The sequence below is a fragment of the Mobula birostris genome, chromosome 3 (assembly GCF_030028105.1).
Source record: "Mobula birostris isolate sMobBir1 chromosome 3, sMobBir1.hap1, whole genome shotgun sequence".
Classification (NCBI taxonomy): Eukaryota; Metazoa; Chordata; class Chondrichthyes; order Myliobatiformes; family Myliobatidae; genus Mobula; species Mobula birostris.
Window position 1 is genome coordinate 106,266,713 of NC_092372.1, and position 24,911 is coordinate 106,291,623.

A 24,911-nucleotide genomic window follows, 5' to 3' on the forward strand; every position below is an offset into this window, starting at 1 on the left:
ACAGTGATGATGGTGGGCCAATAGAACCAGCTTTGCAGAAAATCCAGAGTCCAGCGTGCACCTGGTTGGACAGAAGAGGTAAGGAGTGGGCCCAGCGGAGTGCCTCAGAGTGCACAGCTGCTGGCACAAACATGCACTTACTTGTCAAGGGTATCAGCTGGAGCAGGCTCATGCTGTCTGGCCTGGTGGTTCTGGATTTCAAGGTCCCAGATGATCAATGCAAGGATCCTGAGGGATGGAATGATGGGCTGAGGGTCTATCTCCATTTTAGCTGGTCGAAATATTGTGATAGGGCATCCATCTTGGTGTTCTTGGGGCTGGTTTGGTAGGAAATGGTGAAGTTGAATTGCTCAAAGAAAAGGACCCAATGAGCCTAATGTGGGACGAGTTGGTGGGTCTTTTGTACGGATATGGGGTTCTGGTGCTCAGTCCAGATCAGGAAGGGCTTGGTGTTTCCCATCAGCCAATGTCTGCAATCCTCCAGGGTCTAGTTAATGGTGAATAACTCCATGTCTCCTACTCCATAACAGCATTGTGTAGAGTTGAACTTACGCGAGAAGGCACAAGGGTGTATTCCCATACAGTCCTCACTGGGAGAGGATGGCCTCAGCAGCCACATCAGATACATCCGCCTCTGCCACAAAGGGACTGGAAGGGTGCAGAATGGGCGCGGCATTGATGCATCTCTAGCTCTACGACAGCAGACCATGTTATTCCTGAGGTTAGTCAGGGAGATGAGAGGAATGGCGATTTGGCTGTAGTATCAGATGAAATAGCAGTAGAATTTGCAGAAATTCAAGAAGTGCTCTAGTTGTTTGAGCTAACGTTGTCAGGTCCATTCAGTGATGGCACACACTTTCTCTGGGTCCATGGTTATGCCTTGGGGAGAAAGAATTTAACCCAGGAAGGAAATGACTGGGCTGTGAAACTGGCATTTTTCTTACTCACAGTACAGTTGGTTTTCGAGGAGATGCTGAAGGACTGAATAGATGTGACAGATGTGATATTGGAAATCCTTGGAGAAGATAAGGATGTCAGTAAGGTAGATGAACACATACCTGGGTAGCATGCCTTGAACGATTTTGTTAATGAAGGCATGAAAAATGACTGGACTGTTGGAAAATTCAACTGGCATCACCAATTATTCGGAGTTAAAAATGCCACCTTCCACTCGTCCCCTGGTGGATGCAAATCGGGTTGTACCCACTTGGTAGATCCAGTTTGGTGAAGATCTGGATCCATTGGGAGTTTTGAATCAAGGGGAGAGGGTAACAGTTCTTAAATGGCGATTTTGTTGAGTCTATGTTAGTTGATGCAGGAACAGAGAACCCCACCTTTCTTTTTGTCACAGAAGAATCCAGCGTTGGCTGGGGACTGGGATGCTCGAATGAAGCTATGCTGTAATGCTTCAGCAATGTAGGTATTCAAGACTGGAAAGGGAGGCCAGACGACCTCAGGTAGAAGTGGTGCCCCAACTCAGCAGTAAACCAGATGACCAGGCAAAGTGAGGGTTGTGAGTGGATAACCAGCACTAACCCAAGATGAGAGGAGTGTTATGCGAGTCGATCAGGAGGAATTTGATGAATTCACAGTGCTCTCTGATCCTCATGTGCACAGGCCATATGAGGGCCTGACCGGCCCAGATCCCAAGAGACATCCCTCAACTGATGTGATGTAGAAAGGGTTAGAGATAGGCTCAGTCGAAAGTCCAAGCTGCAGATGGTAATGGGCCAACCGGGCTTCTGCATTCCAGTGAGAGTGCTGAATTCCATGGTGTAATTTAGCACCAAGCTTTGATACAGGCAAAATCTCTGACCTGCTACCCCCCTTTCCACTTTCCAGTGGTTTGAAAACCAGGCACATCTCAGAGGTGAAATCCTCATATTTGTTGTAGGGAGTCTTCTTGTCCCACTTAGTGACAACCCAGGTCAGAGCTTACCCAGTCAAGAGACCAAGATAACCCAGTCATCTTAACTCAGTATGTAAGACACAGAGATGGATGGAGCTCAAAATGCAAGGTGCACAGGAAGTTATGGCATTGGGCTGGGGATCCGTCGACATGATCAGGGACCAGAATCCAGAACTCTGAGGGAGGAGGGTGACTTCACAGGGTTGCTATATCAGGAGAGTGACAGGTAGATGGTCATTGTTTTCCTGCTCCTGGATCATATACTTATGTCAACAGATGAGTTCCTTTAGGCAAGTAACCTCTGCTGGGTCAGTGGAGGGTTCACTGATTCTGTCAGGAATTTTACTGGAGGCTTGACCCAAATGCAGAGCAGCAGAGACAATTCGGCGACGAATGATAACTTCAGTAATTACCTGCAGGATAACAAGCCACAAGGGACCACAAAATAGGACAGAACAGTTACTAAATACCACATACAACAAGATAACTGAAGACTTAGAGTAATTGGTTGAGAAAGGCTGGTTTGATGAGTGACCAGGAGCTGTGGATGAGGACTGGGTTTAAATAGGCTGCAGGTCATGTGTCAGGTGATTCCTATTAGCTAGGTGGAGACTGAGAGGTGCCTAGCTGTGCAGTCCTGACAAGATCAGGATAGGATAGGAAAAGGACAGAATGAAATTTTGTCACAGATTTTTCTGCACTGATCCAAGTTATGATACTTCTCTGTCAAAGAGAGACCGTAATCTCTTGCTTGGTATCAACAGTTTAGGATTAGATTAAAAGACAGTGATAATGTCTTTGCCACTGTAACATTGAAGCACTGTAGGGATATCTCTCAGGATATCTGATAGCTAAAGTAAGAAAAATAATGGAACCATATTGCATATTTTGAATACTTATTTGCTATTTGTATCTCTATCACCGCAGTACTCCGGCCAAGGCACACAGATTAGCATTTTTTGGAGAAGGATCCGGTCCAATATTGCTGGATGATGTGCAGTGTACAGGCAATGAACTGTCTATAGACCAGTGTCCCAAGAGTTTGTGGGGAGAGCACAACTGTGGGCACAAGGAAGATGCAGGTGTATCCTGCAATCCTCTCAGGGGTAGGTATTACACCAAAATAATACAATTATAATTACACAGTAATTAGAAAAATGGATAGCCATATATTGAATGGAGGTTTACGAGTTATTTTTCAGCATGTGTATTGTTGTACAGTTTAAATTCAATTCTGTTTTATTTTCTGTACATAGATAGGATAAAATCATTTTTAAAATGGTATGGTGGTAAGTCCCTGTGGTATGGTAGGAGAAAAATATGTGTTCTAGGCCTAGGATTAGGTAAACATATATGATTCCAGGGCAATGTTTTGTATACCATGTTTAGTTCCTGGATTTTTCACTTTTGATAGAAAAGAGCAGATTGTGATAAATTGGCACAGAATTCTGAAAGGAAACATCCCACAGCAGCAGTTGGAAAGCATTAACATGTGGGTGTATTTCAATTCCAGTACAGAATGTGAAATTATCTCTAACAATGTCGAATATGAAATGCCTGAAAGGTTGCTGTTGTTCTTAATTTCTGACTTGTGAATTCATTGTGGAAGGAGAAAGATTAATTTCTTTTGTATTAATCAAATACATGAAGGAATCCTTTGTCCATGCATTAGGCAATAAAAGTTCGTGAATGTAACAGATAGCCTCCCATATGTATACAACATCTGTTTCCAATGGTCATTTGGAGACCTCTTGGACAGAGTGAATGAAATGCATCAATTGTAACAAACCTGATATTCCAGAGGAGAAAATCTACAGCTTTAAAACTGCAAGCCCCCAGTGAATTCATTGGTAGGACTCAGTATTAAAGATGATACCTAACAAGTTTTCCTTGACTATTAGTACATTTTGTAAAATAAATCTTTCAGTTTCCGTAATGGCATGATTATATTCCAGTTGATGCTGGAAATCATATTAATGCCATTACAGAACAATGCTTTGCCACTTCTGTTGTCAGCCATGTATCCTCATACTCGGCCATTTTTGTCTTGTTCAGACGGTGCACTACGCCTGGTTGGAGGAGAGGGCAGCCACGAAGGACGGCTGGAGGTATTTTATAGTGGCCAGTGGGGAACGGTCTGTGACGATGGCTGGACAGAGCAGAATGCCCAAGTAGTTTGCCAGCAGCTGGGATTCAGGTACTCTAGGAGTTTTTCATCAGCAGCTTGCCCATCAAATGAAAAGAAAACAGAAAGCTGAGAGTTAGATGGAAAATTAAAACCATACTGAGGATGTGGCATCATTTTGTTTTTTTAATTAATTCAGTGTGAAAATGGCATTTGCTTTCCTGCATATAATATAGTCAAAGGCTTCACGTGGGGAATCACACAACAGGAATGCTAGATTTGAATGAACCGTGAATATTAAAGCAAGTTAACAGATAAGGTTGCTCAATTAAATTTAATTGGAACTGCTATTTTTAACTGTGGTTAGCAGGTGATGTAGGTATAATATTTTATGGTCCATAATTGTCATTAAGAATTACAAAACCTAACAAGAGGAAAACTTGAATTTTCAAGAGGTGCTTGATACAGTGCTGCACAACATTAGGCTGCATGGAATTGGAGATAATGTAGTATCATAAATTGTAGATTGGTTAATTGACTGAAAACATAATGTAGGAATAAGAAACTCATTTTTGAGTTTAAATAATAAAAATGCTGGAATTATGAAATGAAAATAGAAAATGCTAGAAACACTCAGGAAGTATCTATGGAAAGAAAAATAGATTTGATGTTTCATGTCAAAAAAAATCTTCATCGGAGCAATGAGGATGTCTATTATTTTTTCAGTTAGATCAGTGTGAAATCAGTGCCAATGAGGCCCCTTTGACCAGAAATGCTAACTCTCTTTTAAAAGATGCATAAAGCAGTATAGCTTCTGAGGGGTTATTCCCTGGATGGGAAGTAAAGAAGTTGGACTGTCTACCTTGGACCACGATGAGTATTTTTTTCATTCAGAGGTGGGGTATCTTTGGCATTGTCAATTCATGAGATTGTTTGATAGGTTAGATCAGATGGGATTCAGGGTGAGATGCCCAACTGAATACAAAATTGGCTTAAAGACTAGCTTTATCTGTCACATGTACATAAAAACATTGAAACATACAGCGAATACACCATTTGCATCAATGATCTGAGGATGTGCCCACAACATACAAACTCAATTGTCTTTGGAATATGGGAGGAATCCAGAGCACTTGGAGGAACCCACATGGTTACAGGGAGAACATACAGGCTTCCTACAGACAGTGGTGGGAACTGAACCCCAAATGCTGATGCTGTGCTACCATACTGCCTCTGCTGGTAACTGGTTGGAAGTAGAGGATGGTAGTAGAAGATTAGAGGCCTATGTTTAAAGATATGCCAAAGGGATCAGTGCTAGGTCCACCGTTGTTTGTCATCTATATTAATGATTTGGATGACGTCATTAACCTGGATTGCAGATGACACCAAAAATGATGGTGTGTGGATAGTGAAAAAGGTTTTCTAGGATTACAACAAGAATTAAATCCATTGAGGAAGTGGATGGACTAAGGAATGGCAGATGGAATTTAACTCAAACAACTACATTTTGGAAAGTTATACTGGGGCAGATTTAAGAAGTAAAGGGTTAGGCCCTGGACAGTGTTTTAGTACAGAGAGAACCAAATCTACAGGTACATAGACACACGTAGAAGGGTGGTAGAGAAGACAATTGACATGTTTGCCTTCATCAGTCAGGGTATTGAGTACAGGAATTGGGATGACTTGTTACTGGTGAGCCTACATGGAGTACTTTAGGGTGCCATTAGGATGTAAGGCACTCCTACCCTCCACTAGCCTGCAGGTCACCCTTGCCAAGGTGTTACAAATGCTTAACCCCTCCTCCCCCCTCCCCCCCCCCCAATCAGGGTCACATGAAGCCATGGGAGCAGGTGGTCGATGGTTGTTTGAGCAGTTGGTGCCTATCACAAGTCCTGGTTATGCAACCACTGATTCCAGACAGACAATCTCTGAAGAGCATCGATACCCATCTTGTAAAGAAAGACACTGCCCAGAAGAAGGCGATGGCAAACCACTTCTGTAGAATAATTTTGCCAAGAACATTTACGGGCATGGATAGAGAAAAGACTAAGAACAATAGTGTGGAGGGGGGCAACAATCCCTCACAGATTAAAAACCATGATCGCCAATGTCATACAACACAGCACATAGTGATGATGATGACAATGACATAGAGTACTGTGCACAGTTCTGGTTAGCATAATGAATGCCATTAACCAGGAAAGGGTGAAAAAAAGATTCACAAGGATGTTGCTGGGATTGGAATTATAAGGAGATGTTTGATAGGCTGGGACCCTTTTTCCTGGAGTGTAGAAAGCTGAGGGGTGAACTATTAGAGGTAGATAAAATCATGAGGGGTATAGATAAGTGGATGTTTACAGTCTTTTCCTCCAGAGTTGGGGTGCCTAAAACTAAAGAACACAGATTTAAGGGGAGAATGGAAAGATTTCAGAGAGCAACTTTTTCACACAGAAGATGGTAGATATTTGAAATGAGCTGCCGGAGAAGGTTGCAGAGGCATGTACAATTACAACATTTAAAATACACTTGGACATGTACTTGATTGAAAAGCTTTAGACAGACTTGAGTGATAGAGGCAAATGAGACCAACTTCAATAGGCATTCTTGTTGGCATGGACGATTGACAGAAAACCCTCCTTCAATTGTGTATTACACTATGACTCTATTTTGATAAATGGTTAATGGAATTTTGGACATCAAGGGAACAAAACTGCTGTCCAGGAAAGTGGAGTTAATGATCCTGCTGAGTGGCTGAAGAGTCTCAACGAATACTATGTCCCATTCCTATTGCTGGCTGAATTTTTATGCTACACCCTTTTCATTCTTCCCAATTCTCAGAATCAGAATCAGGTTTAATATTCTCGGCATATGTAGTGAAATGTGTTGCTTTACTGTAGCAATACAGTGCAATATATAATTTTAAAATGCTGTAAATAACATTAAGAAATATATACAGTGGATTCTGGTTAATTGGGACATGTCAGGACCAGTATATTTTGGCCCAGTTAAGCAGCTGTACCAGTTAGCTGAAGTTTCATGGAAATAGTAAAGAAGGAATAAAAAAGACAAATTGAGTAACAAATTATGTTTTTTAAAGGAACACAGAACAAATTAGAACACTACTAATAGTACTACAGTGCTATAACACTGTGTTTTAGTTCCTAATAGTTATCAACTGAGAAATTCATCCAGTGTGTGTGATGAACAAAATCAGCCCAGAACAAAACCAGTTCAAATAATGCTATCGACAATTGCACCCTCATAGAGGGATCAGAAGTTCATTTTCATTGTAACATTCAATATGATTGTCGATACCTTCAAATACTTAATAGTTCCAAACTTGTTGAAGTAGTGAAATCATTTCATTTTCACTCCTGGTCGTTTCTGGAATGTCCAAGCTTGAATGCTTGAAACTGCAGTGAGCAAAACGGTTCTGAATTGTCTTACTGCTTATTTCTTACCAACTATCGGTGACAAAGATCATCAGTTCTTGAACACAACCATACACAACTGATGCTATTTGAAAACTGTTCACACTAAGCATGATGTGGCGGCTAACAGTAACACAAGTACGTTCGACTGACACTAGTTAGAAGCTGTTCATTCACAGTTTCCTGCCCCAATCTAATTTCAATCGGAATTGTTCTTTCACTCTTAAAATAGCTTTCTGTTGGTCGTACCTGGATTTCTATTATAATTCTGGATCATCAGTCTTGATCACCACAGGTTTACACTGCAGAAGACTGTGAATTTCTTTGTTCACCCTGGTTTTGGCTTGGGTAAGTCTGGTATATTCTTGAAGGCACACACTCATCCACTCAGGTCTTGATGAAGTCGGTGGCATTGGTGGCATGTTCACTCAGATTCAAAGATGAATGTTATCCAGATCACTGACTCAAAGCCATCCTGTAAGCGCTCCTCCAAATCCCCTTGGTGCTCCTCACCACAGGTGCTGCAATCCTCAGTCTCTCTCCGTATGCTGGAAGTAAAAGTACAGCCAGGTGATTGAACTTTCCAAAGTACGGGCGTGGGATGGCACAGTAAGCATTCAGAATGACAATCAGAATCAGGTTTATTATCAGCGGCATGTGACGTGAAATTTGTTAACTTAGCAGCAGCAGTTCAATGCCATACATAATCTAGCAGAGAAAATAATAATAATAATAAATAAAATAAAATGTAACAATAAATAAACAAGTAAATCAATTACGTATATTGAATAGATTTTTTTAAATGTGCAAAAAACAGAAATACTGTATATTAAAAAAAAGTGAGATAGTGTCCAAAGCTTCAATGTCCATTTAGGAATCAGATGGCAGAGGGGAAGAAGCTGTTCCTGAATTGCTGAGTGTGTGCCTTCAGGCTTCTGTATCTTCTACCTGATGGTAACAGTGAGAAAAGAGCATGCCCTGGGTGCTGTAGGTCCTTAATAATGGACGCTCCCTGAAGATGTCCTGGGTACTTCGTAGGCTAGTGACCAAGATGGAGCTGACTAGATTTACAACCTTCTGCAGCTTCTTTTGGTCCTGTGCAGTAGCCCCTCCATACCAGACAGTGATGCAGCCTGTCAGAATGCTCTCCACGGTACAACTATAGAAGTTTTTGAGTGTATTTGATGACCTACCAAATCTCTTCAAACTCCTAATAAAGTATAGCCGCTGTCTTGCCTTCTTTATGACTACAGATTTCCCCCGATTGCCGATTGCATCGCCTCTGATCTGGGCCGACAGTTACGTGCCGGGCGGCACCTAATTAATTAGCATGTTTATTTCGGCTTTTTTCTTAAAGATGTGCTGTGTGGCTCCTGGCTACCGCTGCATTCTCCGCGAATGGGTATCTGTCCGCGGCCTGGAGGTTGGGGTGGTGGGACACTGGGGTGTCATCTCATCGTCGTCTGTTTCCATTAGGGCAGGCAGCTCATCTTCTCCTATGACTGCCCGCCTTGATGTCGAAGGTCAAGGTTCGTTGTCTGCTGTGGCTGACGTGGAAGGCTTGAAAAACGACAGTATGCTTGACTGCTGAGCCTCGCGCATTTTTCTATCATACAGTTCTTTGTAAGCACTCAAACCATCTTGCAAATATGCCGTAAACCGACGTACCCTTTCAAAATTAATCTCGTACTTTATCATTGCAGCGAAGTTCTCACGCAGTTGCTTCACGCTCAGTTCCTGGATAACTTCACTTTCGGTCCGTTCGCTACTGCATTTGGTTTCAATTGTTATCTTTTCCTCTTCCAATTGCATCAGCTCTTCATCTATCAGTTCTTGATCATGAGATGCCAAAACCTCTTCAGCATCATCTTCGTCAACTTCCACAAACCAAACTCACTTTGTCCTTACTTCGTTCACCACGATTGAAACGCTTAATTAACACCCTTACAAGCTCTTTTAGGCTTTTCCGATACCTTAGCACTCGCCTTGCTAATGACTGCTCACAGGCACGTGTTTAAGCGATGCCAACGAGAATGCCGTTCCAAATCCAGGGGAGGAGCAGCTGTTCGGGGCGCGCGCTGATTTTTTCACACGCTGCCTTTTTTTGTAACCGTGAAAACACCTTCTGTTAGCGAAAACAGGGAACTAATGTAGGTAAACAACAGGAATGCTGCAGATGCTGGAAATTCAAGCAACACACATCAAAGTTGCTGGTGAACTAATGTAGGTCTTTTGTAACAGTGAGGTTTCGTAAAGCAAACGTTCGAAAAGCAGGGGACACCTGTACATCGGTATGTTGGGACCAGGTTAGATCCTCAAGAGATCTTGACACCGAGGAATTTGAAGCTGCTCACTCTCTCCACTTCTGATCCCTCTATGAGGATTGATATGTGCTCCTTCATCTTACCCTTCCTGAAGTCCACAATCAGCTCTTTCATCTTACTGACGTTGAGTGCCAGGTTTTTGCTGCAGTACCATTCCACTCGTTGGCATATCTCACTCCTGTATGCCCTCTTGTCACCACCTGAAATTCTACCTACAACATTCTTGATGGCGATGTAACAGTAGTCAATTCTATTGGCTCCTTTGGTTCCACAGGTGATATGTTGGTGATAGTTGGTCAGAGACTCTCTCAAGTTGCCTGGTTGAAATCCCCCACAATGATATGGAAGGCATTTGTATACACTGTTTTGTGACTGCTGATCATGCTGCTCTGCTTCTCCAGTGCCTGCCTGACGTTGGCCAGTGGTGGAATGTACACCACTACCAGGATGATGGTGAAAAATGCTCTTGGCAGATAAAATGGATGACACTCAACTGCTAGATGTTTCAGGTCAGATGAGCAGGATTTATTGCTAATTGGCTGAAGCACTAATAGCAGATAGTTTTAAGAATTCTTCCGGTGTCATCTCTGAGTGGAAATTAACGATATGTGACTGACAGTTCACATCAATAATCTATTGATTGAAAGTACCAGCACATTAGACTGACGGTCAGGTTTGCATGCAGAATTGGCGGAAATGTTTTTAGGTACCGTATAGGAATAAGAAAACAAAGTTTATATTCCTTGGTACATAGATTGCACTAAGGCCATTTGTTGCACATCAGGCAAGACTGGGTAACTCAAAAGAGGCCAGAATCGAAAACAAGGCCTTCTTGGTCTAGATTGCTCAACTTCTAACTGATATGATCATCTTTCATTAATATTGCAGTGAATGTACTATGTGATTTACCTTCTGATTTGATTCTGCCATTTAAAAGCCTCACTCAACTGGACCATTCTTAAAGCTGTGTTCCTGGATTGCCAAGATAAGCTTCAAATGGATGTGGTTTCTTTATGGTTCAGCATTTGGAAATTGACCCAAGATCCTCCAAATTCTCAACTTCTCAACAGGCTTGCAGTGATGCAGTTGTGTTTTCCTGCTTTCACAGGTACTCACAGGAGCCTCTGGTGGGTCAATTTGAACGTGGCTCTGGACCTATTCACCTGGATGATGTCAATTGTTCTGGTCAGGAGTCATCACTAATTTTGTGCCCTAGAAGTGATTGGGGTCAACATGACTGCAGTCACCAAGAGGATGTAACTGTCATCTGCACATTCACTGCTGCAAACGACATCCAAGAAATCCCCTTCGGTGAGCATTGCTTAGGAGAGTCTCAGCACTGTTTACAGTTCTACAATTGACAGCTTGACTCAAAAGTTCCGAGGACAAAAGCCCTGTTTTCTGTGTATTTCTTGCAACACCATAAAATGTTTCAGTTTACACACCAGTAAATGTTACATACTTCAATAAAAGATATGGGATTTAATTTGGACTAAGGTAACAAAAAATTATCACAAGGATTGTATATTTTAGGTGAAAGATGTTGACTATATTCAAGTCCGAGACTAAGGAATTAATGAATATGAGGACTGGGTGGAATATGGAATCGATTTGAATGAGTTAGGGATCAGCTGTCTTTGTATTGGGTGGTGTGCTGGTTCAGAGATTATTAGGCCTACACCTTTTCCTATTTCCTTGATTTCTAACAGCCCCACTGACAGCATCTGTTGAGTGCAATGCTCCACAGAACTATCAATTGACAATTTTAGAAATATTGCATTCATTTTCCTCTGCCAAATCATTGATATACTCTGTCAATAATTGAAGCCCAAGCACTGATCACTGTGCTATCCCATAAGTTGTTCATGCCTGCCACCCCGAGAAAGTTCCATTTATACTTGACCATCAGCTAGTATTTAGTCCAAACCAGTCAAATGTGCTTTAATTTTACTCACAAATTTCTATGAGGGATCTTTCCAAAAGGTTTCTGAAAATCCAAATATACTACTTCCTCTTTTTCTCCTTTATCAATTTTACCAGTCACATCTCAGAAATTCCAGTAGGTTTCTCAAACATGATAGCCTTTTCATAAATCTTTGTTGACTTTTCCTAATCCCATACATAATGTGGCCAGAGTTCTGTTACCATTTCCTTTATAATGGTGGACTTTAACAATATTCCTGCTACCGTTGTTCTTCGCTGTATTTCAGAATCAGGTTTAATATCACCGGAATATGTCATGAAATTTGTTAACTTTGTGGTGGCAGTAAAATGCAATACATGATAGATATAGGAAAAACACTACATTACAATAAGTAAATACCTATAAAGGGCTTTAGTAAATAAGTTAAGTATATATACTTAACTCCTTAACTTGGGAGCCTCTATTCTGCAGGAACAATTCCATAATCTATTGAGTGTTGGATGATGGCAATCAATACTATCATTTCCATGGTTAAACAAGAGAAAATCTACAGATGCTGGAATCTTAGCAACACACACAAAATGCTGGAGGAACTCAGCAGGCCAGGCAGCATCTATGGAAAAGAGTACACTCAACGTTTCATGCTGAGTCCCTTCGGCAGAACTGGAGAAAAATAGCTGAGGAGTAGATTTAAAAGGTGGGGTGGGGGAGGGGAGAGAGAAACACAAGGTGATAGGTGAAACCTGAAGGTGGGGGGATGAAGAAAAGAGCTGGGAAGTTGAGTGGTGAAAGAGGTACAGGGCTGGAGAAGGTAGAAGAGGACTGAAGGCAATGGAAGAAGGAAAAGTGGGGAGGAGCACCAGAGGGAGTTAATAGGCAGGTAAGGAGGTAAGACAAGAGAGGGAAAAGGCGATGGGGAATGATGAAGAGGTAGTGGGCATTACCGGAAGTTCACAAAATTAGTGTTTATGTCTTCAGCTTGGAGGCTACCAAGATGGAATATAAGGTGTTGTTCCTCCAACCTAAGTGTGGCCTCAACATAACAGTGGAGCAAGCCATGGATAGGCATATGGAAATGGGAAGTGGAATTAAAATGGGTGGCCACTGGGAGATCCTGCTTTTTCTGGCAGACGGAGCATAGGTGCTCGATGAAACAGTCTCCTAATCTACATTGGGTGTCGCCAATATACAGGAGGTCACCCCAGGAACACTGAACACACTATATGACCACTATAGACTCACGGGTGAAGTATTGCCTCACCTGGAAGGACTGTTCAGGGCCCTGAATGGTAGTGAGGGAGGCACTGTAGGGGCACTTGTTCCACTTGCAAGGATAAGTGCCAGGAGGGAGATCAGTGGGGAGGGACAAATGGACAACGGAGTCATGTAGAGAGCGATCCCTGCAGACAGTAGAAAGTGGGTGGGAGGGTAGGTGGAAGGGAAAGATGTGCTTGGTAGTGGGATCCCGTTGGAGATGGTGAAAGTTGCGGAGAATCATGTGCTGGACACAGAGGCTGGTGGGGTGGTAGATGAGGACAAGGGGAACCCTATCCCTGGTAGGGTGGTGGGAGGATAGATTGACAGCAAACGTGTGTGAAGTGGAAGAGATGCAGTTGAGGACAGTGTTGATAGTGGAGGAAGGGAAGCCCCTTTCTTTGAAGAAGGAGGCCATCTTCTTCATTCTGGAATGAAAAGCCTCATCCTGAGAGCAGATGCACCGGAGAAAGGGGAATTAAGAGAAGGGGATGGCGTTTTTACAAGTAACAGGGTGGAAAGAGGAATAGTCCAGGTAGCTGTGAGACTACATAGGTTTGTACTAGTCATCAGTAGATAAACTGTCTCTAGAGACAGAGAGATCGAGAAAGGGGAGAGAGTTGTCAGTAATGGACCAGGTGAATTTGAGAGCATACTGTTAATTTGTAGCAAAACTGTATAAATGTTAGAAAGCATTGGGGATTGTTAGCAATGACAAGGAGAACGACAGAAAGAAGACCTAGAATTCATTCCAACAACACTCACAAAATGCTGGAGGAACTCAGCAGGCCAGGCAACATCTATGGAAAAAAGCACAGTCGACGTTTCGGGCCGAAACCCTTCGGTAGGACTGTAGAAAAAAAGCGGAGGAGTAGAATTGAAAAGTGGGGGGAGGGGAGAGAGAAACACCAGGAGATAGTGAAACTTGGAAGGGGAGGGATGAAGCAAAGAGCTAGCAAGCTGATTGGTGAAAGAGACAGAAGGTCATAGAAGAAAGAAAAAGAGGGGGAGGAGCACCAGAGGGAGGCGAGGGGCAGACAAGGATGTAACATGAGAGAGGGACAAGGGGATGGGAAATGGTGAAGAGGGGTGGGTGGAGACATTACTGGAATTTTGAGAAATCGATGTTTATGCCATCAGGTTGGAGGCTACCCAAACGAGATATACTGTAAGATGTTGTTCCTCCAACCTAAAACTGTGGCCTTAACACGACTGTGGAGGAGACCATGGATGGACATATCAGAATGGGAATAGGAAGTGGAATTAAAATTGGTGGCCACTGGGAAATCACACTTGTTCTGGCAGACAGAGGGTAGATGCTCGGTGAAGTGGTCTCCCAATCTATGTTAGGTCTCACCATTATACAGGAGGCTACACCAGGAGCACTGAACACAGTATATGGCCCCAACAGACTCACAAGTGAATTGTCGCCTCATCTGGAAGGACTGTTTGGGACTCTGAATGGTAGTGAGGGAGGAGGTGTAGGGCAGGTGTAGCAATTGTTCCGCTTGCAAGGATAAGTGCCCAAAATGAGATCTGTGGGGATGGACGAATGGACAAATGAATCATGTAGGGAGCGATGCCTGCGGAAAGCAGGAAGTGGGGGGAGCGGGGAAAGGCGTGTCTGGTGGTGCAATCCAATTGGAGGTGGCGGAAGTTTCGGGGTGGTAGGTGAGGATAAAAAGAACATGATCCCCGATAGGGTGGCGAGAAAGTGGGGTGACAGTAGACGTGTGTGATATGGAAGAGATATGGTTGAGGGCAGCATTGATGGTAGAGGAAGGGAAGACCCTTTCTTTGAAAAAGGGGGACATCTCCTTCATTCTAGAATGAAAAGTCTCATCCTGAGAGCAGATGCGTTGGAGACGGAGGAATTGAGAGAAGTGGATGACGTTTTTACAAGTAGCAGGGTGAGATGAGTTATAGTCCAGGTATTTGTGAGAGTCCATTGGCTTATAATAGACTTTGGTGGATAAGATGTCTCCAGAGATAGAGACAATGAGATCAGGAAAGGGAAGGGAAGTGTCGGAATTGGATCAGGTGAATTTGAAGGCAGAGTGGAAGTTGGAGGCAAAATGGATGAAATCGACGAGTTCAGTACGGGTACAGGAAGCAGCACCAATGCAGTCATTGATGTAGCATAGGAAAAGTGCGGGATGGTCACCAGTGTAGGCTTGGAACTTGGACTGTTCCATGTAGCCAACAAACAGGCAGGTATAGCTGGGACCCACGCAAGTGCCCATGGCTACATCTTTTGTTTAAAGGAAGTGGGAGGAGCCAAAGGAGAAATTATTTAGAGTGAGGACAAGTTCCGCTAGGCGGAGGAGGGTGGTGGTAAAGGGGAACTGGTTGGGTCTGGTGTCCAGAAAGAGACGGAGAGCTTTGAGCTCTTCCTGGTTACATCCTTTAGTATTCTAGATGTAGCTTATCACATTCTTTGGATTTATTGGCATTGTGTTTTTCAGCACTTTTTAAACTAATCATGATGTTCTATTTTGTTTATTACACACTTAATTCCATAATTCATTGGGAGATTATTTGTGTTCTTTGGTTAGATAGAACCAAGGTATTTGTTTAAGTTCTCTACCAGGCCATACTCTTTTGTCGGTGCTGCCATCAGGCGGAAGTACAAGTGCCTCAGGACTTGCACCACCAGGTTCAAGAACATTTACTACACCTCAACCAACAGGATCTTGAACAGAATGGGTTAGCTACGCTCATTTAATGACTCTATTATTTGCTATTTCATGTTCATTATTTATTGCTATTTATTTATTTATCTCTGCATTTGCGCAGTTTGTTTACAGTTAACAGTTCCTGATGTTTATAGCTTGCAGTTGCTGTTTTATAGATTTGCTAAGCATGCCTGCAGAAAAAGAATCTCAGGGTTGTATGTGGTGACGTGTATGTACTCTGATAATAAATTTTACTTTGAACTTTGAACTTTGGATCTGTTGGTTGCCCTTACATTCTTATGTTTCTAACTGGAAGAGACCTATATTTTCCTTCATTAATCTTTTTTTCCTTATTACTGTACATACTTGAAGAATTTATTGCATCTACTTTTATGTTCTTTATAAGTTTACTCTCATGCTCCATCTTTTTTTTCAATTCTCAATCAACTGTTGACCTACTTCAGAAATGACATTCAGGTGGTTTAGACTCAGAAGCAAGTGTTAAAATAAATCTCCAAGAATACAGACAGGACTTCCTGTTGCATTGCTCCCTAGGCACCAGAGAAAGAAGTTAGCTCTTAAAGGCAAACTCACTTATACTGTACACATGTTCCTATAGCCATGAAGAAGACAGAGAGTGCAGTGGGGAGAGGAGCAATAAAAAGCTCATGAAGATTCTGGTCAATGTACACAATATTCCAAGTGATCTTCAGAGACATCACCCCCTAAGGAAATGTCTTTAATAAACAGTTTATCCACAAACTAAGGTTTTCCAGTGCTGTCATGGAGATATGTAAAATATTCGAGGATGACATTTGGTTCTATTCTCTTTATTGAGGTAAGGTCAACTGATAACTTTGCCTCAGGACTTTTTGAATAATTTCCTATGATATATTTTTTGTGAATGTTAATTTGCACTGGAAATGTTGAATAATACTTTTGCCTGTGCACAAGACTCAGAGTGGTGAGCATAATTGCAAAAATAATCAGGTGGGACATTTTCCAGAGTTGGTGGGAGTGAAGCAGAAAGGAACAGATCCAGACTCTGCCCCAAAGTACGACTTTTTTTTGGTAGCTTGTGCCCATACCCTTCTGACGGAGGCCTGAGCTACTGCAGATAGCGGGTTGGTGTGGCTGAATCTATGACAGTGAACATCTTGAAGATTTCTCACATAGAACTCTGGTTTAACTAATTTGTCTCAGCTTGAATTAATTCTGCTTTCTGTAAAAATTCTGAGTCCTTAAAGGAGTCTTGAACATCATCCTTCAGATAGTGAGATTTGTAATTGAAAGTTGCTAATCATGGAAGATATGCTGCCCCGCACTCTCCCCATCTTCATATCATTATCCAGGCCCCCACAGTGGCTGTGGAAGATGGCCATTATTTCACCAAACTCTTCTGTGATCCTCACTTGGCAATTCAACCAGAAACATGTTTAAGATTCAGTCAGAGTTTCAGGCTCATGCTGTTTTTAAATCTTGGCTCACTTATGCACTTGCTGTCTTACAGGTCCTCCTATCAGACTGATGGATGGTGAGAATAAGAAAGAAGGACGTGTTGAAATTTTTATCAATGGCCAGTGGGGAACCATTTGTGATGATGGATGGACTGACAAGGACGCCGCTGTGGTCTGCCGTCAGCTGGGATACAAGTAAGTAACAACAAGATCAGAGACAGTTGCTATAAATGTCAAGGGAGCCATTCAAACTAACCTAAAACATTTTCCCAGCTAGTTGTTTAAGCAAAAAAATTACATCATCATTGCCCATGATAGCCAGAGAAATTTTTAAGAGGCATTGAATTTTCTTCTAGAACTCCCGTTGTGATTTGAATGTTCGAACAGATAGAAAATGAAACCAAAGTAACGTGCAAACTAGTGTTTCTTAAATTCTTCTTTATTTTGAAACATGCATAAACATCAAAACAATAAAATTCAGTGCATAAAAATGAAAGAGGAAATTAAAAAATTCAGAACTTGGATCTTCCATGGGGATTTTCCTGATAATTCAACATATCTTCAGCAAAACATTAACTAAATCCCTAGGAAATAAGCATCTATATGTGCCAGCTGTTGTTCAGTGACTCATCCTTATTCTTCCTCCGGAGGCTTTGCATCCAAATGTCATTCCAGAGTTTACCACAAGTGTACACTCTGGGAGTACAATGCTGTCTTTTGGTTGATGCAACATCTGCTCTGTAAGCTGAATGTTAAAGATCACGTGGCACCATTTTGAAGAAGAGAAGTAGAATTATGCCTGGTATTCTGGTCATCAATCATTCTTTCACCAATTGTTCTGAAGTAGTTTGTTTAGTCTTTACCATATTGTTTAAGCCAAAAAAATTACAGCATTTGTGGCTATTTAAATCAGAAACAACATCACATTTTGTATATTGTCTTACATGAAGTGAAATTTGTTGTTCTGTGGCAGCAGGTCTATGTAATGTCATAAATTCCTCCGCTGTCCTGTAAGGAGTTTGTGCATCCATCCTCCCCGTGACCACTTGGATTTCCTCTAGGGGCTCTGGCTTCCTCCCCCATTCCAAAGATGTACGGATTACTGGGCTAATGGGTATATTTGGGTGCTGCAGGCTCATTGAACCTGGAGAACCTGTTACTGTGTTGTATGTCTAAAATATTTTTCTTTAAATTACAATGCACTGTAAATAAATAGTGCAAAAAAGGAATAATAATTCACAGTTTCATGGAAACTGATGGTGATGGGGTAGATGTGGTTTCTGTGTCATTGAGGTTGGGTTTTCAGGCTCCTTTCTTATTGAAACAATGAGTAGAGGGCGTGTCTGGATGGTTATGGCCCCTTAATGATGGATGCCATCTTCTCGAGGCACTGCCCCTTAAAGATGTCCTTGATGGTGGGGATGTTGTGTCTGTGATGAGCCTGGCTGAGCCTGCAACAGTCTGCAGCATTTTGTGATCCTATGTCAGAACACTTTCCACCATTCTGCACATCCATGAACATTTGAAAGGATCCTTGGTGACAGATCTCCTCAAACGCCAAACAAAATGGAGCTGCCTGTGTGTCTTCTTTGTAATTGCATCAGTGTTTGGACCCAGGAAAGATAATGCCTTGGAACTCAAAGCTGTTCACCCTTTTCACCACTGACTGCTCAATGAGGACAGGTACATGCTCTCCCTTCCTTGAACCCATAATCAGTTACTTGGTCTTGCTGACGTTGAGTGTCAGGTTGTTGTTGCAACATGACTCAACCATTAAATATCTAAATTAATAAAACACAGAGAAATTTTTCAATGTCAGAATTCTCTTTGTGAGTTTAGGTGTTCTACCAGGTAGAGAATGAGACCACAATACTGTTTCTTTTGCTGCGCATTTTTTCTGACATTATGATTGTAATATATACTTTTTGACTACATTACAATATTGACTGGTGAACTACCTATATTCTACGTACATCATATGTAATGTGCCACTCTGTCACCATGTGGTGAGGGGTCTGGAAGTTTAAATATGCTGTTGAGCCACCGATCCAAGACTGGAAATCTAACACAAGATTTAGCATGGCGGACTGGTGAGATAAATAGTGAGAAAGGTAAATCTAACTTCCACAAGCAGGGTTACAAGTGTGGTGAATATCTGTATCATAAATACACGTGGTTTCAGCCCACCTTGAGCTAGGATACCAACAACATTATCAGAAGTGTTTAGAAAATGTAAATAAAAAATATAAATTGGCAATCACCAGCAATAATTATACTATGGAGTAATTGGCAATCTGAAGCAACGTCTTGAGAATCCAGATCTAATTGGGATGATTTTCCATGATCATTTTCAGGGCGCATGGTAGTGTAGTGGTTAGCACAATGTTTTACAGTTCCAGCGACATGGGTTCGATTCCCAATGCGGCCTATAAGGAGTTTGAACTTTCTCCCTGTGACTACTTGGGTTTCCTCCAGGTGCTCCAGTTTCCTCCCACCAACGTACCGGCTGGTAGGTTAACTTGTCATTGTAAATTATCCTGTGATTAGGCTAGGGTTAAATCGAGTATTGCTGGGCAACAGGGGTCAAAGGGCCGGAAGGGCCTGTTCCACGTATCTGAATGAATGAAGAAATAAATAATAAATAAGTAAATAAATAAGCATGGCACGCATTAGGGAAATGAAATTGACTCAAACAAATACATTTAAAAAGTACATTAAAGAAATCCACAGCAATTAATCTAAAGCTAAAGCTGGATATGAGAGTGCAACACAGTATATCATCACTTCTCTCTATTTGTATGAAAAGAATCATTAAACCTATAAAGATAGAAAGAGAATTACTTTAGATGATATATGAAGGCCACCTGGGCAAACAGAAATACAAGCTGAAAGCTAGATGAGCTATTTTCTGTGTTGGCATCTACAAAGGCACAATGTGCAATACACCAGAAATACAACACAGTCCTCTAAAGCAAGATGCATTTTTCCACAAGATGCACAGGTTGCAGGGAGCCAACTCAACAATAATCATGCCAAATCTTTACCTGCATCTGGAAAGGTCAAGCAGTATATGTACAAGATATGATGAAAACTTGGAGCTTAGCTAAAGTTATTGGTAAAGCCAAATCCTTACAACTGTATATCATCAGTGGATCAACTGATGAAGTGGAAACAATTCTAACAATGACTTACAAAGAGCTGAGGAAAAAAACACAATAATGACAAAAGTATGTTTAACTTTAACAGCATCAAGGAAAGCAAACAGTACAACACCAAAGCAATGCCCTAACTCATTGCAGAGAAGAATAACTTGTGGCTAAATTTGTCTTCAGACACAACCATGTTGGGTAATTCCCCTTTATTTTCTTTTTGGTTTTCTTCTGCATTTTTTTTTGGTGCTTTTGTGTTCTTGAGACATTTTTGTTCTGAAAGTCACTTTTATGTCAATGATAAATCATTTCCCTTTATGAACTGGGTAGTTAACAGGAAGTTCTCCAGGTGTTGCACATTGAAATCCCTGCATTGATCCAGTGGAAACCACAAAAGCTAATGGCTTCTGCACAAAGGACATACTGAACATCTTGAAATCATGCTGGCATTCAAACTGTCCACCTTGCCTGTTTCCTTGTGCAGTGCAGAATGTATAAGAGGCATGTAAATTTCATGCTGTGATATCGCCAGTCATTGAACAACAAATTGCACCACTCTCAAACCATGGTCCATATGACTTGCAAGCAGAAAAGATTGGATTCTGATATGACCAGGTGTAAGACACAGTGCAGCAATAGCTGGGCCTCTCATGAGCTGAAGCGTTTTAATGATGCTAGGGAGGGAAATTCACAGAAGTAACCATCCTCCCCGCCACATTAGCTGCATATCAAAGTCATCAAAAAGATAATGAGAAGAGAAAATAGAGATAAATGAAGAGCACAATAAAAGCCATTATTGCACACAAACATAGGTACTGTACCTGAAAATTAAATACAATCTTACCCCAGGTTTATGAAAAAGCAAGCTCCAAGACAGTCTCAGTGCACTGAATTTGGTGGGCAGAACCATAGACAAAATCAAAAGAAGAACACAAGACTATGAGTGGTTCACCTGGTCCCTTAAACCTACCCTACCAATGAATATGAATATTAATCCCCACTTACTAGCAGGAAGCAGTGTAGCAATTACGTTTGTACATCAACCTTTTCATTTTTTAAATGGCTAAGTATTAGCAAATTAAGCATGTTATAATTTTTTAAATTATATAATCTTTTGATTGGATTCTGTTATCTAAGGAATTTTTTTGTTATCTCAAGTCTAAAGGTAATAGATTTTTAAAGGTGCAATTTTCTTGTCATTGAATCACTTGAATCTCTGCTTTGCTTCTCAGCTTCTTACTTGCTTTCAAATGCTCTGCATCTTTTATAAACTTTAAAATAAATGATCATGAAAATCAAAGTTCCTCGCTTGTTCCTGAACTCCTAAAAGAAACCATGGATCGAAAATTACAGAGATCCTGCAGCCTGCACCATCGCCTTCAATTCCCTAATCTTTCAAAAATGAATCTAACTCTACTTGAAATACTTATAATAATCTGGTCCCTTGTTCCTTTTTTGCCAAACAGTTCCAAAACCTATAAATGTCAACCATTCATAAATAACTAGCCTCACAGACCACTTCATGACTTGTAAGAAATCTATTATTAGCGATTGTACTCTTGGGAGTTCTTGCTTCCTGCTCAGGAATTACTCTTTTGTTTGAATAAAATTGGTGCCAATGTTTTAAATAGGCCCACAGCAGGAAATTCCATTGGCTTTCGGCAGAATTAGGTTACCGTTGGGTAATCACAGCTGCTCCAAAAATGAACTGAAATATGCTGCAATTATTTCAGTTTTTACTGAACTTTTCTTTAGCTTTTATTTCAACTTTTAGCAAAACTCAGGTTTGCCTCTTCAGATAAATCTCAGACTACTATCAATACTGTAAAAAGCTCTGCTCCGGGCAGCATTTCACAGACAGAAGCTAGGTTGCACCATAAGCAAAGATCTCTAAACGTCATAGCAAGATCCTTTTATAGACAGTACACCATCCACAGATTTTGAATTTTCAGTAAACCATTTGATTTATATTTTAGCCCCGAAGGTGGTGGATGTTGGTGCTTGTTAGTTGAATTATTTTCTCCGGTCTCTGTATCAGGCTCTACAATCTAGATGTAATGGTGCCAGACTGGAAGTGAAGTTTGTACAATGCTACTTAGTTTCAAAAGTTGCTTGAACTCCTTCACCTTCTCATTTGGTAGCTGTGTGAATTCACATATCGCCCACTGGAAATGAATGTATCAGTTTAATGTGAATTTGTTTCTTATTTTTAAAAGCTTATACTGCCTGGGGTCAGGGTTCAGATTACCTAAAGATCTTTACCTTTGGAAAGGTACATCCAACCTTCCTTCTTTTGGTTTTGTACCTAGGCAATGGACTGACAGAAGAGACCAGAACTATATCAAAATGAAGGCATGGTGAATCTGTTTATTGAGTCTAGCAGACTTTGCACTTGATTGAAATGCAAGTCTTTATTTATTCCAGGAAGCCATAGCGATCTGACAATGTGGGGAGTGGTGGTGGAATGTTTGGGAGTGAACTCTTTGTAGATGGATTGGGAGGGGATGGAGGGATTCCTGATGTAACAAGCATCAGTAGTGCTGATTATGAAGGGTGCGGAGGTGCAGACATTGAACAATATGTTAACCACAGCCATGATGTGCTGTTCCTATGGCAGAGCTGTGTAGATTTTACGCTTAATGAGAATACAAGGCCTTTTCAGACTTGTGGGGCCCGGTTGCCCATATCTAGTGTTGTGGATCCTGCAGCAAAGATAAGGGGGCTACTTGGTATGTGTAGTTGTTTGCACTTTCCCTCTGACTGGCTGGACTTCCAAGGTTCTCGTTCCCCTCCATCTTAAGACTGTCATTGATCTATCAAAGCAGTTAACTTCCCTTGGATACTAGGAAAACAATGGTTCTGCTGGTAAAGCAGCATTCAAGAGTAACAGTGTTGTCATAAATACTGAGTTTAAAGAAGTCTTGCAATGTCAGAATATATTTGCTTACACAAGCGTTGTTCAAAGTCAAATGCAGGTTCAGTGCTCTATAAGTGGAGATGGGACTGGGAGGTAGGGGGAGTAGGTGATTGAGCTGTTCTCTAGAGACAGCAGTCTCATGTATGTGTTCTGATGAGGCTATGTGTTGCTCCTTTTTTACAAATGAATTGAGGACTGCTTGTAACCCAGAATCAGCAGAAGTTCATCCATCTAGTCCACCAGCTCGTCTGTAAAACATCTTGTGGTCAAGAAACAATTTTTAACCCTCCCAACCACTGACACCTTCCACCCCAACCCTCATCCAATCCACCTGTTAAGTGGCCCTTTTTGATGTCTTTCAGCCACATCTATAACCCCCAGATTAATGCTTCAATCTCCTCTTGACTTTTGGATGTCTTTAGGCTTTCCAAATCTCTCTCTCTGTCTTTCCACTTGCACAGAATTTTTTGATGTCTCACTCCAAGTTCAGAATCAGAATCAGGTTTATTACCTGTGACTTGTATGTTATGAAATCTGTTTTGTAGCAGCTGTGCAGTTCAAAGATGTAAAATTGCTATAAATTACAAAATAAAATAGTGCAAAACAGGAACAACAAAGCAGTGTTCATAGGTTCATGGACCATTCAGAATTCTGATGGCAGAGGGGTAGAAGTTTCTCTTGAACTGTTGAGTGTAGCCCCTGTAGCTCCTCCCCCATGGCAATAACAAGAAGAGGACATGTCCTGGCAGGAGCTTAACTCAGAAATTAATTTTACCCACTTTGCTCTGTCTGATCTCCATTCTCGTTTCCCACCCTTCCCACCCACTCTCTGGCATTGGATCCTGGATTCCCTACCTCAGCCCAAGGCTGGCGACCATGTCAAACAGACTAACAGTGACTTAATAACAAGTGAATTCAATTAGACTGTGGGGATAGTGTTTCTGAATTTAGCAAGGTTTGCGTTTACTCTACTTGTCCAGATTTGTAAGCCCTCACTTATAGATATGAGCATACAATAAAAAGAATAAGGGGCAGGAATCTAATAACTGGTCTAGCCTGTCTGATCAAGTAATGATGCTTGGGGATCATAGTCCTTAGAATTTCCACCCTTCCTTGAACCATTAATCTTGAGGAGAGATGTACAAGCATTGTACAAATTTACTACAGCAGTGAGAAAATTGCGATGGATTGTTTGAAAACTAGAGTTTCTTTTATGTGTGCAAAGAGTAAGTAGAAATTGATGAAGATGACATCTGATTGAATGGAGCACATAAATCCTGCATTCTGTTACACTGTAGAATCATAATGTGAATTCCATTGCATAATTTCACCAAGCATAACATGTTCTTTTATGGTCAGCACATGGACTTCAAAGTGGTCAGTCAGTGAAGAATGGCCAATGTATGCCGAACGTTAAACATCATTTACACACTATGATACTTCCATGGAAAAGAGCAAGGCTAAAAATGAGTTAATAATAAAAAGAACTAATACAAGTCTGATGTCTTCTAAGTATTGCATGTTTTTTTTTAAAGGGGCACAGCCAAGGCAAGGTCACTGGCTTATTTTGGAGATGGTGTGGGTCCAATACACATGGATAATGTGAAATGCACTGGGAGTGAAGAGTCACTGGAAGATTGCAGCAAACAAGATATTGGAACACATAACTGTCGACACAGTGAGGATGCAGGAGTGATCTGTGACTATAGTGATAAATCAGCAGCAAGCCTAGGCAACAGAGGTGAA

General features: G+C 41.4%; 1 protein-coding gene across 2 annotated transcripts in view; it reads left to right on the forward strand.

The window, feature by feature from the left end:
* prss12 (serine protease 12) overlaps window positions 1–24,911 on the forward strand; it is a 160,582-nt gene that overhangs the window by 91,411 nt on the left and 44,260 nt on the right. For both annotated transcript variants that reach the window (XM_072253175.1, XM_072253176.1), the window contains exons 5-9: window positions 2,837–3,015; window positions 3,965–4,106; window positions 10,898–11,100; window positions 17,153–17,294; window positions 24,701–24,906. In XM_072253175.1, the coding sequence (XP_072109276.1) occupies window positions 2,837–3,015; window positions 3,965–4,106; window positions 10,898–11,100; window positions 17,153–17,294; window positions 24,701–24,906 (872 nt within the window). The remainder of the gene's footprint in view (window positions 1–2,836; window positions 3,016–3,964; window positions 4,107–10,897; window positions 11,101–17,152; window positions 17,295–24,700; window positions 24,907–24,911) is intronic.